Below are 13620 nucleotides of genomic sequence, written 5' to 3'. Positions count from 1 at the left end.
TGCAACTCTTCATCATTGTCTGTGCACTCACGGCTTATAAACCGTTCCTACTGTCTCTCTCTTGGCGAGGTGGGACTAAAAACAGGTTGCCATAACCTCATTAGTACCGGTTCGTGATACGAACCGGCACTAAATGGTGATGGTGGGGCCATAGCCTGACCGCAGGCTGACACAGCCTCTTTAGTACCGGTTCGTGGCATGAACCGGTACTAAAGGTTCGCCACGAACCGGTACTATTGATCGGCGCCACGAACCGGCACTACTGTACACATTAGTGCCGGCTCTAATTCAAACCGGCACTAATGTGCTTCACGTTTGACCCTTTTTCTACTAGTGCCATAGGAACACTTTGGAGCAACAACCGGGCCAGACCCACAGCAAGATCCCCTCCGTGTAGACCCGACGCGCCCGTTTCCCCCCTCTAGGTGCCCGGCGGCGGCGCCGTCCGTGAGGGGGGCACACCCCGGACACACGTGCCGAGCGTTTGCAACCACCACAACACTTCCAAACTTGTGAGAGGCCGCCTACGCAAGATTTGGCGGCATGCTAGCCCCCGGAGGCCGCCGGCCACAGCCTTAGACGCGCGAAGTGCAATCCGCGTAGAGGGGATTTTTCGGATACTTCTCCATCACCAAAAATTATGAAAAAAATATTATCGTTCCTATAGCACATGTGCCCACGTCGTGCAAAAAAACTCATGATTTTATCGCGCTCCGAGTATTTAATAATATTCACGCCGCATCGTTACCGCAGAATGGCTACTACCGTGTCATCGCCGTCCGTTAGGGGGGGCCACGCCCCGGAGACGCGTGCCGCCTCTTCGGACATGCCACCACACCACCCCGCATGTATGAGTGCCCGGTGCGACGCTCCGGTGGCATTGCTACCCCCCAGGGCCCCCGTCCCGCCTAACCCTGTAGCGTTTGACCAAGGGATCTAGCCCTTTGACTTTGCACGGACGGGATTTGACCAGTGGACCTCTCCACCCGGTTGTGTTAGGTCAGCCCATAGGAACACTTTGGAGCAACATCCGGGCCAGACCCACAGCAAGATCCCCTCCGTGTAGACCCGACGCGTCCGTTTCCCCCCTCCAGGTGTCGGCGGTGGCGCCATCCGTGAGGGGGGCCAAACCCCGGAGACGCGTGCCGCCTCTTCGGACATGCCACCACACCACCCCGCATGTATGAGGGCCCGGTGCGACGCTCCGGTGGCATTGCTACCCCCCAGGCCCCCCTCCCGCCTAACCCTGTAGCGTTTGACCACGGGATCTAGCCCTTTGACTTTGCACGGACGGGCTTTGACCAGCAGACCTCCCCGCCCGGTTGTGTTAGGTCAGCCCATAGGAACACTTTGGAGCAACAACCGGGCCAGACCCACAGCAAGATCCCCTTCGTGTAGACCCGACGCGCCCGTTTCCCCCCTCCAGGTGCCGGCGGCGGTGCCGTCCGTGATGGGGGGCACACCCCGGACACGCGTGCCGGGCGTTTGCAACCACCACAACACTTCCAAACTTGTGAGAGGCCGCCTACGCAAGATTTGGCGGCATGCTAGCCCCCGGATGCCGCCGGCCACAGCCGTAGACGCGCGAAGGGCAATCCGCGTAGAGGGAATTTTTGGGATACTTCTCCATCACCAAAAATTGTGAAAAAATATTATCGTTCCTATAGCACATGTGCCCACGTCGTGCAAAAAAACTCATGATTTTATCATGCTCCGAGTATTTAATAATATTCACGCCGCATCGTTACCGCAGAATGGCTACTACCGTGTCATCGTCGTCCGTTAGGGGGAGCCACGCCCCGGAGATGCGTGCCGCCTCTTCGGACATGCCACCACACTACCCCGCATGTATGAGGGCCCGGTGTGATGCTCCGGTGGCATTGCTACCCCCAGGGCCCCCGTCCCGCCTAACCCTGTAGTGTTTGACCACGGGATCTAGCCCTTTGACTTTGCACGGACGGGATTTGACCAGTGGACCTCTCCACCTGGTTGTGTTAGGTCAGCCCATAGGAACACTTTGGAGCAACATCCGGGCCAGACCCACAGCAAGATCCCCTCCATGTAGACCCGACGCGTCCGTTTCCCCCTCCAGGTGCTGGCGGTGGCGCCGTCCGTGAGGGGGGCCAAACCCCGGAGACGCGTGCCGCCTCTTCGAACATGCCACCACACCACCCCGCATGTATGAGGGCCCGGTGCGACACTCCGGTGGCATTGCTACCCCCAGGGCCCCCGTCCCGCCTAGCCCTGTAGCGTTTGACCACGGGATCTAGCCCTTTGACTTTGCACGGACGGGCTTTGACCAGCGGACCTCCCCACCCGGTTGTGTTAGGTTAGCCCATAGGAACACTTTGGAGCAACATTCGGGCCAGACCCACAACAAGATCCCCTCCGTGTAGACCCGACGCGTCCGTTTCCTCCCTCCAGGTGCCAGCGGCGGCGCCGTCCGTGAGGGGGGCACATCCCGGACACGCGTGCCGGGCGTTTGCAACCACCACAACACTTCCAAACTTGTGAGAGGCCGCCTACGCAAGATTTGGCGGCATGCTAGCACCCGGAGGCCGCCGGCCACAGCCGTAGACGCGCGAAGGGCAATCCGCGTAGAGGGAAATTTTCGGATACTTCTCCATCACCAAAAATTATGAAAAAATATTATCGTTCCTATAGCACATGTGCCCACGCCGTGCAAAAAAACTCATGATTTTATCGCGCTCCGAGTATTTAATAATATTCACGCCGCATCGTTACCGCAGAATGGCTACTACCGTGTCATCGCCGTCCGTTAGGGGGGGCCACGCCCCAGAGATGCGTGTCGCATCTTCGGACATGCCACCACACCACCCCGCATGTATGAGGGCCCGGTGCGACGCTCCGGTGGCATTGCTACCCCAGGGCCCCCGTCCCGCCTAACCCTTTAGCGTTTGACCAAGGGATCTAGCCCTTTGACTTTGCACGGACGGGATTTGACCAATGGACCTCTCCACCCGGTTGTGTTAGTTCAGCCCACAGGAACACTTTGGAGCAACATCCGGGCCAGACCCACAGCAAGATCCCCTCCGTGTAGACCCGACGCGTCTGTTTCCCCCCTCGAAGTGCCGGCGGTGGCACCGTCCGTGAGGGGGGCCAAACCCCAGAGACGCGTGCCGCCTCTTCGGACATGCCACCACACCACCCCGCATGTATGAGGGCCCGGTGCGACGCTCCGGTGGCATTGCTACCCCCCCCCCCCCAAGGGGCCCCTGTCCTGCCTAACCCTAGAGCGGTTGACCACGAGATCTTGCCCTTTGACTTTCCATGGACAGGCTTTGAACAGTGGACCTCTCCACCCGGTTGTGTTAGGTCAGCTCAGAGGGACACTTGGGAGCAACATCCGGGCCAAACCGACAGCTACATCCCCTCCGTGTAGACCCGATGCGTCCGTTTTCCCCCTCCAGGTGCCGGCGGCGGCGCCGTCCATTAGGGGGGCCACGCCCCTGAGATGCGTGTCGCCTCTTTGAACATGCCACAACACCACCTCGCATGTATGAGGGTCCGGTACGATGCTCCGGTGGCATTGCTACCCCCCCCCCCCCAGGGCCCCCGTCCCGCCTAACCGTGGAGCGGTTGACCATGAGATCTAGCCTTTTGACTTCCCACAGACGGGTTTTGACCAGTGGACCTCTGCACCCGGTTGTGTCAGGTCGCCCGTAGGGACACCCGGGAGCAACATCCGGGCCAAACCCACAGCTACATCCACCGTGTAGACCCGACGCGTCCGTTTCCCCCCTCCAGGTGCCGGCGCCGTCCATGAGGGGGGCACACCGCGGACGTGAGGGGGGTCACACTCTGGAGACGGGTGTCGGGCGTTTGCAACCGCCACAAAACTTTTGTCGGCATAGCTGTTTTTGATTTTAATAAAATATAATGATCTATATTCAAAAGAACATGACCACACATTATTAACGTGCTCGAAAAAATACAAACCATATATATATATATATATATTCATAATATATGAAAAAAATACAAACTACATATATATTCATATGTATGTTTATATTTAACATGCTACATGTTAGTTTATATAATAATACATAAAAAAGCTTTAAAAAATACATATGAAAAAAAAGTCTACCTATGCCGACGGCTATGCCGTCGGCATAGAGACGGCCAGGTTTTATGCGGCGGGCGGCGGGCCGCGGATCGCTGACATGGCGGGTATGCCGACGGCAGCCGTCGGCTTAGCTCGTGGACGGTGCGCCGCGGATCGGTGACGTGGCATGACGATATATGCCGACGGCCGCCCGTCCAGGCCGTCGGCATAGATTTGACGACGTTAGCCGCTGGTCACGGGCGGGGTCACCGGGCCCACGGGTATGCCGACGGCCTGGGTATGCCGACGGTTGCTGTCGCCATGTTCGCAGCTGGGCCGACGACATATGTATGCCGACGGGTGCCGTCGGCTTAGCTCGTGGTAGCCCGACGGCCAAGATACGCCGACGGCCAAGACGTGGCTGTCGGCATAGCGCAAAGTAGGCCGACGGCAGCCGTCGGCATTGATTTGGCCGTCGGGGTAGGGCCAGTTTCCGGTGGTGCATCTCCGTCTCGGCACCAATGGTGGAGAAGGTCTCGTGGAATTGCTGCTACTACTATGGGGCGCATGTTGTTTTTGGTCTTTGGTACCTCGAGCAGGTGACTCTACAGACAGAGGGACAAGGAGAGCTGCCTTCGCTGCACATTCGTGCCTCCGCCGTGAGCCCGCTCTCCTACCTTTTTTTTCTTGCGAGAGGGTTCTCCTTATCAATTTACTGCAAGCTCCGAGTAAAATAATCTTTGTGAATGATTATCTATCCTGCCAATTTTTATTTTTCTTCAGGGCTCAACTATTGTTCATGATGTGGCGGACAACTTTGCGCATGAGGTAGAGAAGCACATGGTTGCTTCCTTCTCTGTTTTGGAGCTACTTCTCACAACATACGGGCATGCTTTTGGAGCATTGGTGTTTCATCTCCTTGGGATGGATCGAATTCGTACCGCTATTCGGAGGCTTAAGGTTGCCCAACAGAGATTGGTACGGTAACTCTCACTTCTGATTACTTATCTCAACAATACATTTGTAGTTATATATTGACGTTTATTTTTTGTTTTAGGTGGATGAAGGATGTGAATCAGATTGTCCATGTGAGCCAACAGACTGGAGGTCCCAAACTATCTCCTTGACTACTCTCGAAGAAGTGGAGATCGATGGCTTCGAAGGAGAGGATCATGAGTTCGATTTTTTGAGACTGATAGTTAGATGTGCACCAATGCTTAGAAGAATGATTCTGAAGTTGTCATGGGAGGCCTCAGAAAGTAATGATGTATGCGCAAAGATATCCAAATTCTTCAGGGAGTTTTCTTCTTTGGAATGTCGTGCTCATCATAGCTCTGGTGAGGTATATCTTCGGCATGCATGATTAGCATACTCGCCTAGATGAAACAAATATATAATTGTTGTTCTTTGTAAGATTTGTCGAAAGTTTGGTATTGACACGCCAACTATAGAGTTTGCTTCTTCATGTATCTTATTTATTAGCTAATTGAACATGCTATATTTCTATGAAATATTTATGAGCATACCCTCATACTTCTATAAATTAAATAAAAGCTGAATGGTGCAGTGTGTGATAAGAAATTTTCAATATTTTTTATGCAGGCATGCTTTTGCATTTTGCAATCTTCTCTAATATGACACCCTTATATTTCACATATGTAAGATTTTCTATGTTAGCTGCATATATAGAGTTTAACTTGAAAAATTGATTTGTGCCGAACCGCAAGGTGTTGTTCCTGGGTCTAGAAACGCTTCTCTCTTTTGGACGCCATGAATAACACAGTTGTCATCGTCTCATTTCAAAGAAACATCACAAATCAGGACTCAACCCTTCTCATGGTTCAGCCTGGTAAAATAAAATAAAACCATCCAGTTTCTAGTATCAAAGAACATGAGCAGCACAAGGTATTTTACTGTTGGACATACTTAGATTCAGCGACTGTTACACCCTTACTCAAGCCTGCACTGTCTTTTCCCTTGTTGCTGTTTTTGTAGCAGATCATCATGTCATGTCCAAGACATATCATTTCCTTTCCGTCGGCGAGGTGATCCTCTTGAGTGCGCTGTTGAAGCATACGAGCTGGATTGCGCCAGCAGCAAGGCTATGATTCACATCAACACAGGAACATACCATGTGACCCCAACTTCCGAACATGCGAGTTGGGTTGCAGTAGTAGCAAGGCTACAATTCACGTCTACACAGGAACGTACTATGTGATTGCCATCAACCACACCGGTTCCTACTTCTGGGTCATGGATCCCAACTTCAATACCAGTAGCAGCTGCCCTCTTCCACTGTGGAGTCACGTTCCTTATTCAGGACAATGTGGCAAAAATGTTTCAGATTCACCTTCCCTTTTTGATTTTGTCACACGCAGCCCCTACACAGCATGTCTCGCTAATTGTTCGAGAGCAGTAACAAATAATAGTGCGTACAAGACCATTGCTTGCCTGAGTGCCAACAATCAATTCACATGTTTATGTCTGGGTGCCTTACGTGTATACTTGAACCCAGACAATCCATTTTATGTCTGGGTGCATACAAGCCCATTGCTTGCCTGAGTGCCAACAATCCATTTTCTCCCAAATTTAGTTTCTCTTCTTATTTTCTTGAAGAATTAACTTGGGGAATTACACTAGCGGTGGCAGCCGGGAAGTAGTTAACCGCAAAAATTTGTCACTCCAGCAATTACAATAGCAATAATTTATGACATTGCAATTACACTACAAAGTTTGTCACTCCAGCAATTTGTTTTTTGTTGTAATTATAAAAAAGAGTAATTTGCATTTTCACAACTTAATTTAACCCCAAAACACTGGGGTTTGGTTTTCTCACACCACTGTGCAATTCAATTGTGTATTGCACTTGGCTCTAGTTTTTTTTTCTTCGATCTGATCAGGCTAGCCTGTCGGTAGGGCTGGACACGAGCCGAGCCGAGCCGAGTTCGGTCCGAGCCTGGATTTGGCTCGCCATGAACGAGCCATGCTCGGCTCGGCTCGCTAGTTGAACGAGCCCGCATCTGGAGGCTCGGCTCGTCTTGCCTATGGCTCGGTCCAGCCTGAGCAGCTCGTTTTGCCTCTGGAGGCTGGGTGCGTGGGTGTACGGGCGCCTCAGGCGAGGTTGGCTTGACGGCGTTGAGGGGAGCACGACGGAGACGTGCCGGCGTGGCGAGGTCGGGCGTCTGGTGCGTCGAACGCAGGTGGCTAGCCTCCGTAGCAGTTGATCTTGCTTCCTCTCGTACGTGTACATCCAGCCAACTCCAGGATTCAATCAACGTGCTTCAAGTTTTGTACTTGTGTCCAAGAATCAATCAACAGGCTGGTGATGCGTGCGTGCGCTGCGGCCGCTGGATGCGCTCGTGCGTGCCGACACCGGTGGCAGGATGCGTCGTGGTGGCATGCAGGAAATAGCTTGGCGAGAAGCGTGGGACGGCGGCGGCGGCGGCGGCGAACCCTAGCGGGAGGAGACAGTGGAGACGACGCGACTCGCTGGGTTGGGCTGGTTGCGCTCCTCTGCTGGGCTGCGTGATTGCGTCGCGTCCTGGGCTTCGGCTTCAGACGAGCCACCGAGCTGGACCGGGCCAAAACAGGCTCGGCTCGGTCGGCCAACGGGCCCATTTCACGTGGCTCGGCTCGGCCTATTTAGCTCTCGGGCCGAGCTGAGTCGGGCCGAGCTGGAGCGAGCTCCGAGCCGAGCCCATTAGCCCGTTCGGACGTCCAGCCCTACCTGTCGGGCACAGGTCAAGATCATGTTGAATTTAAAATCAATAGTCCAAAATGCAACGTGTAGCCAAATTTAAAGAGAGTCAAACACTGGTGTTTTGCGCAAACGGGGTCGAGTTAGTATGCAAATGGAATTTGCCCTATCTAAACACCGTGCTCTGTTCTAAATCCTTTTCTTTGCAGTTGTATGATCTGCAGCTACTTCAAAGAGCAAGTATCTGGCGCAAACATCATGAATTGGGCTCGTGCTTTTCTCCGGAGTGAAGTGCACTTCGTAGAATGCATGACCCAGTACTCTAGAGATCCCCACTACAGAACAAATTTGATTTTCGCTGTTGTAACCATAGTATCTGGTATTTCTATCACCAGGTTATTTTTCGGTATGTGAGAATAATATGCTTTTTACTTTCAAAAAAGAATTTACATGCTTTTAATCATCATGGTCACAAATGTTGGACAAGCATATGCCTCCACGTTCATCTAGCTTACATTCATATACTTGTTTGGCAGTACAATGCAAGTTCATGTTGGCACCCCTGTCTGTATGTATATTCCTAGCCTATAAGTACTGGAAAACAAGGATCATAATTGATGTAGTTGAGAAGTTCCTCATGATTCAACAAATGATTGGCTGAACGAGGTACGCCTACATAGACATGGTTGCAGTCACAAGCCATTTCAAAGATAAACTGGGCCAAGGGGGCTACAGCACTATGTACAGGGGCCTGCTACTTCCAGGCAGTGTCCATGTCGCCGTGAAGATGCTAGAGGACAACTCAAACTGCAATGGAGAAGATTTCATCAGCGAGGTCTCTACCATCGGCCGGATCCACCACGTCAATGTGGTGCGTTTAGTGGAGTTTTGCTCGGAGGAAATGAGAAGGGCCTTAGTCTACAAGTACATGCACGTATTTCTGGACAAGTACATCTTCTCTGCTGAAGACCTTCTCATGTGACACGCTCAACGAAATTGCTCTAGGCATTGCCAAATCAACTACTTACACCAGGGATGCGACATGCAGATTCTGCACTTTGACATCAAGCCACACAACATCCTTCTTGACAGCAATTTCATTCCAATGGTCGCTGATTTTGGGCTCACCAAACTATACCAGAGGGGTGACAAATTCGTCCCACCAAGCGCCATGTGGGGAACCGTCAGCTACATAGCCCCAGAGATGATATCCTGGAGCTTCGGTATCATATCCAGCAAGTCCGACGTGTACAACTTCGGGATGCTGCTGCTGGAGATGGCCGGTGGGAGAAGGAACGCCGACCCATATGCGGGGAGCTCAAGGCAGGCATACTACCATCATGGGTGTTGACTATTGAAATTGATTTCTACTTTGTCAGAGAAAGAGTTGCAAATCAGCAGTTAGAAATTCGTTTTGTGCATTCCAGAGATCAAGTTGCAAATGGCTTCACAAAACCATTACCCACAAGAAGTTTTGAAAAATTCAAGCGTAATCTCAATTTGGCAAAGTTGTAATTAAGGGAGGATGTTAAGCAATGTATAAGCTGCCTAGTCGTGACAGGTTGATGATGTGCAATCCAAGGGTAGTCCGGCGAAGATAGTTCATGTTGTTACTTGTTAGCATATAGTTTATCTTTGTAACAACTCTATCTCTCTATCCTCTTATCCCTTGTACCACAAGTTGTAATCTCAACCATGTACGTGATCTGAGAGTTGCACCCTGGTATATTAACACGAAGCCGTCGGTCAGAGAAAGACACAACGTTAACCCAAGTTTTCACATGGTATCAACCTAACTCTTCCACATCGCATCTACTATCCCCATCCACACCACCCCCGCTTTCACCATGGCATCCTCCAGCGCCGCACCGGACAACCTCGCTGGTCAGGTCACCGAGAAGTTGACTCATACCAACTACATCCTTTGGCGGACTCAGGTCACGCCGCAGCTCCGTGGTGCGGGCTTCTTCGGGTATGTCGACGGCTCCATGCCTGAGCCGGCCCGACTCGTCGTCACCAAGGACAAGGACGGGAAGGAGGAAGCTTCACCGAATCCCCTTCATCCGATCTGGATCCGCGAGGAGCAGCAGGTACTCGGATACCTTCTGAATAACCTCTCCAAGGAGGTACTTGTGCAGGTCACGACGATCAATCATGCACAAGATCTCTGGACATCACTGGCGAACATGTTTTTGTCCCAGTCACTGTCTTGCCTCAACAACATCCGTGTCGTCCTCGCCAACGTGCAGAAGGGGACGCATCCCGTGGCCAGCTTCTTCGGGCACATGCGCTCACTATCAGATGAGCTCACGGCAGCCGGCAAGCTGCTCGGAGACGGGGAACTCGTCTCCTACATCATCGCCGCCCTCAACATGGAGTACCAGCCCCTCGTATCCGCGCTCGATGCCCGCACCATGCCCGTCTCGCTCGACGACCTATTCTCCATGATCAGCAACTTCGACCAGCGGGTTGCCCTCTACCAAGGGGGTCACTCTGGCGGCGGCTTCAAGTCTTCCGCCAACATGGCCATGCGCGGTCGTGGCACTACTAGGAAAAGGCCTACTAATGGCGCACCAATTTTGCCTACTAATGGCGCATCACTGGTGTGCCATTACTAGCACGCCATTAGTAATTTTTACTAATGGCGCACCACTGGTGCGCCATTAGTATCTGGTATTAGTACAGGCCATTAGTACAGGCCACTGGTGCGCCATTAGTATAGACCATGGTGCGCCATTAGTATTTTTGAATTTTGAAGGCGGGAAAATAGTAGTGGCGCACCGTCTAATCCCCACCGTGCGCCATTGCTATTTTTGAATTTTGAATTTGGATCTGGATTGCGATTTTTTGCCCATTTTTTGCTCATTTTTTTGCTCATTTTTTTGCACGATATTATTTCAAATTTTATTCCCGTTTTTGGATCTTGTACGTTCTTTTGCCGTGTTCTTTTGCCGGATAGGAGGAGGAGGAGGTGATCGGAGATGAGGGAGGAGGAGCTCACCGGAGATGAGGGAGGAGGAGCTCACCGGAGAGGAGGGAGGAGGAGCTCACCGGAGAGGAGGGAGGAGGAGCTCACCGGAGATGAGGGAGGAGGAGCTCACCGGAGAGGAGGGAGGAGGAGCTCACCGGAGATGAGGGAGGAGGAGCTCACCGGAGATGAGGGAGGAGGAGCTCACCAGAGATGAGGGAGGAGGAGCTCACCGGAGAGGAGGGAGGAGGAGCTCACCGGAGAGGAGGGAGGAGGAGCTCACCGGAGAGGAGGGAGGAGAAATCGTGAGGGGAGGGGAGGAGAGGAGGGAGGAGGAGGTCGCCGGAGAGGAGGAGGAGGTCGCCGGAGAGGAGGAGGGTAGTATGGTGGAAGAGAGAAGGGAAGATGGAGTGGAGGAGAGGAGGAGATGGAGTGGAGGAGAGGAGAGGAGGGGATGGAGTGGAGGAGAGGAGAGGAGGCGGGAAGATACTAATGGCGCACCATGGGCAGGTGCGCCATTAATATTTTTTTTTTATTTTTTTGACTTATTTTGAATTTTGAAGGCGGGAAGATACTAATGGCGCACCATGGGCAGGTGCGCCATTAGTAACTTTTTTTTTATTTTGTTGACCTATTTTGAATTTTGAAGGCGGGAAGATACTAATGGCGCACCACGGGCAGGTGCGCCATTAGTAAGTTTGAATTTTTTTGAATTTTTTTGCGTCTCGAGATTTTAAAAGCCCCGTATCTTTTTTTCTGTTAGGTTTTTGAGGATTCTGGAAATGTTAAATTCGGATGTAATTTTTCGAGTAGATGATTTTTCATATAAAAAACTTTTTCATCCGAGTTAGTATGCAAAAGTTATGCCCATTTTTACAAATTCTCGAGAGATTTTGCAAATGAAGTCGAAATTCATATTTGCAAATTTTCCCAACAACTAGACCACATATCACATGGGAAACTTATTTTCTTCTATTGTTTTGACATTTTCATCATTTTCTTTTATTTTTTTAAAAACTGAAAAGGCGATCCACGGGGGGGGGGGGGGTGCATTCGGTGGAAGTGGTGGCCAAGTTACTAATGGCGCACCGTGGCATGGTGCGCCATTAGTTGTTTTGACAAAAATTTAAAAAAAAATTTAATTTTCTTTTACTAATGGCGCACCGTGGATGTGGTGCGCCATAATGGCGCACCACTCCCACGGTGCGCCATTAGTAGTTTTGAAAAAATTAGATTTTTTTTTACTAATGGCGCACCGTGGACGTGGTGCGCCATTAGTGGCTACCACACTAATGGCGTACCAACACATGGTGCGTCATTAGTATATAGTAATGGCGCACCATATGTCTGGTGCGCCATTAGTGTCAATTCCATCTATAGCCCTTTTCCTAGTAGTGTGGTGGCATCTCTCGTCATCGGGGGCGCGGCAAGGGCAGGCACAACGGTGGCTTCAACACCAGGAACATCAACCCCCATGGAAACAACGACGGTGGCGGACGGCCCTCCTCCAACAACAACCAGGGCCTCTGCAACAACTCCAACCGGTCACGCCCCGATGCCATCCGGTGCTAGACCTGCGGCAAACCTGGTCACTCGGCCAAAAGGATTGCCGGTACCGATTCGACGATGATGATGACTCCTCGTAGGATGAGAAGGTGGTTGCTGCGGTGGATGGATCAGATGGCGTGGACACAAACTGGTATGTCGATAATGGCGCTACGAACCACATCACCGGCGAACTCGAGAAGGTGACCATGCGGGAGAAGTACCGTGGCCAAGACCACATTCACACTGCCAATGGAAAAGGTATGAATATCCGTCATGTTGGTCGCTCAATTATTAAAACCCCTCATCGTCCAATTCATCTTCGAAAAATCTTGCATGTCCCTAGTAGATAATTTTTTAAATAGTTGTGACTACTTTTTAAAAAGGACACAAACATTTCTCAATGTACATAAACATTGTTTCAAATTGCATTTAAAATGGAACAATAACATTTCTAATTTTTTAAATTTTTATATGTGTAAATATTTTTTATAACAACAAATATTTTTTTACTTATTTTTGTAGCTTTGAATACAATTTCTTCAAAACAAATTTTCAAATAAATGTACCTTGTTGAATGGGCCGCACTGACCTTGACCCATTTAAGTCATGTGTGATCGATTGTTTGCTTCCAATCGCAGTGGGATCGACCGTTTTCCACGCTCCATGACATCGAATTTTTGATCAGGCAGACACATGCACATCGTCCTGAGCCCAAAAAAGACACTCAAGGGATGGCAGAAGGGTGGAAGTCGAGTGCTACATGGAGTGAGGCAGAGAGGAGGTGAAAGATAGACTAAGCTTGACCTGGCAGTGGCGCAGGTATAGGTGACGACAAAACTAGGCGGGCGGTGATGTCAACCGCAGGTGGCGGGAGACAGAGGTCCGACCCGGGGATCGTCGAGTTCGACGACGACACTGAAAATATGGCAGAAGGCGATTGGGGGGGGGGGGGGGGGGGGGCAGCGTGAAGTAAACCTTTTTTTAAGAGAAGCGAGCAAAGCTGTAGCTCGGATGGTTAGTCTTTTTTTTTACAGCAAATAGACTTTATTTTTCATATAATAGTCATATGGTTTACAAGTAAATGAGAAATAAAACCAGGGATAACAGCATCCCAAGAACCAGGAGATGTAGTAGTAAAGGAGTGTCTTGTTAACTCGTCAGCCACCTGATTCGCTTCTCTAAAACAATGTTTGAAAGATAACTTTAAGAAATCGAGAGGTAGCTGCTTACATTCAGCAACAACGACGACATCGGGTCCCAAATATTCATCCATCAAATTTATTAATTCAACTGCAAAGGAGCTATCGGATTCCACCTCTGCCGAATTGCATCCCATAC

General features: G+C 50.9%; 1 protein-coding gene and 2 pseudogenes across 1 annotated transcript in view; all 3 read left to right on the top strand.

Moving 5' to 3' along the window:
* Window positions 1–5432, top strand: part of LOC147988436 (uncharacterized) — a 28121-nt gene extending 22689 nt beyond the window's left edge. Inside the window, exons 4-6 of the mRNA XM_087534829.1 lie at window positions 4572–4728; window positions 4853–5047; window positions 5127–5432. Coding sequence (XP_087390955.1) covers window positions 4572–4728; window positions 4853–5047; window positions 5127–5432 — 658 coding nt within the window. The remainder of the gene's footprint in view (window positions 1–4571; window positions 4729–4852; window positions 5048–5126) is intronic.
* Window positions 5433–5839: 407 nt separating this feature from the next.
* On the top strand, window positions 5840–6578 carry LOC147988435 (uncharacterized; annotated as a pseudogene).
* Window positions 6579–7113: 535 nt separating this feature from the next.
* Window positions 7114–9117, top strand: LOC125532546 (rust resistance kinase Lr10-like; annotated as a pseudogene).
* The last annotated feature ends 4503 nt before the right edge of the window (window positions 9118–13620 follow it).

Source organism: Triticum urartu, chromosome 1A (assembly GCF_056163025.1).
Source record: "Triticum urartu cultivar PI428250 chromosome 1A, HENAU_Tu73, whole genome shotgun sequence".
Lineage (NCBI taxonomy): Eukaryota > Viridiplantae > Streptophyta > Magnoliopsida > Poales > Poaceae > Triticum > Triticum urartu.
This window is presented reverse-complemented; position numbering and strand designations above follow the sequence as displayed.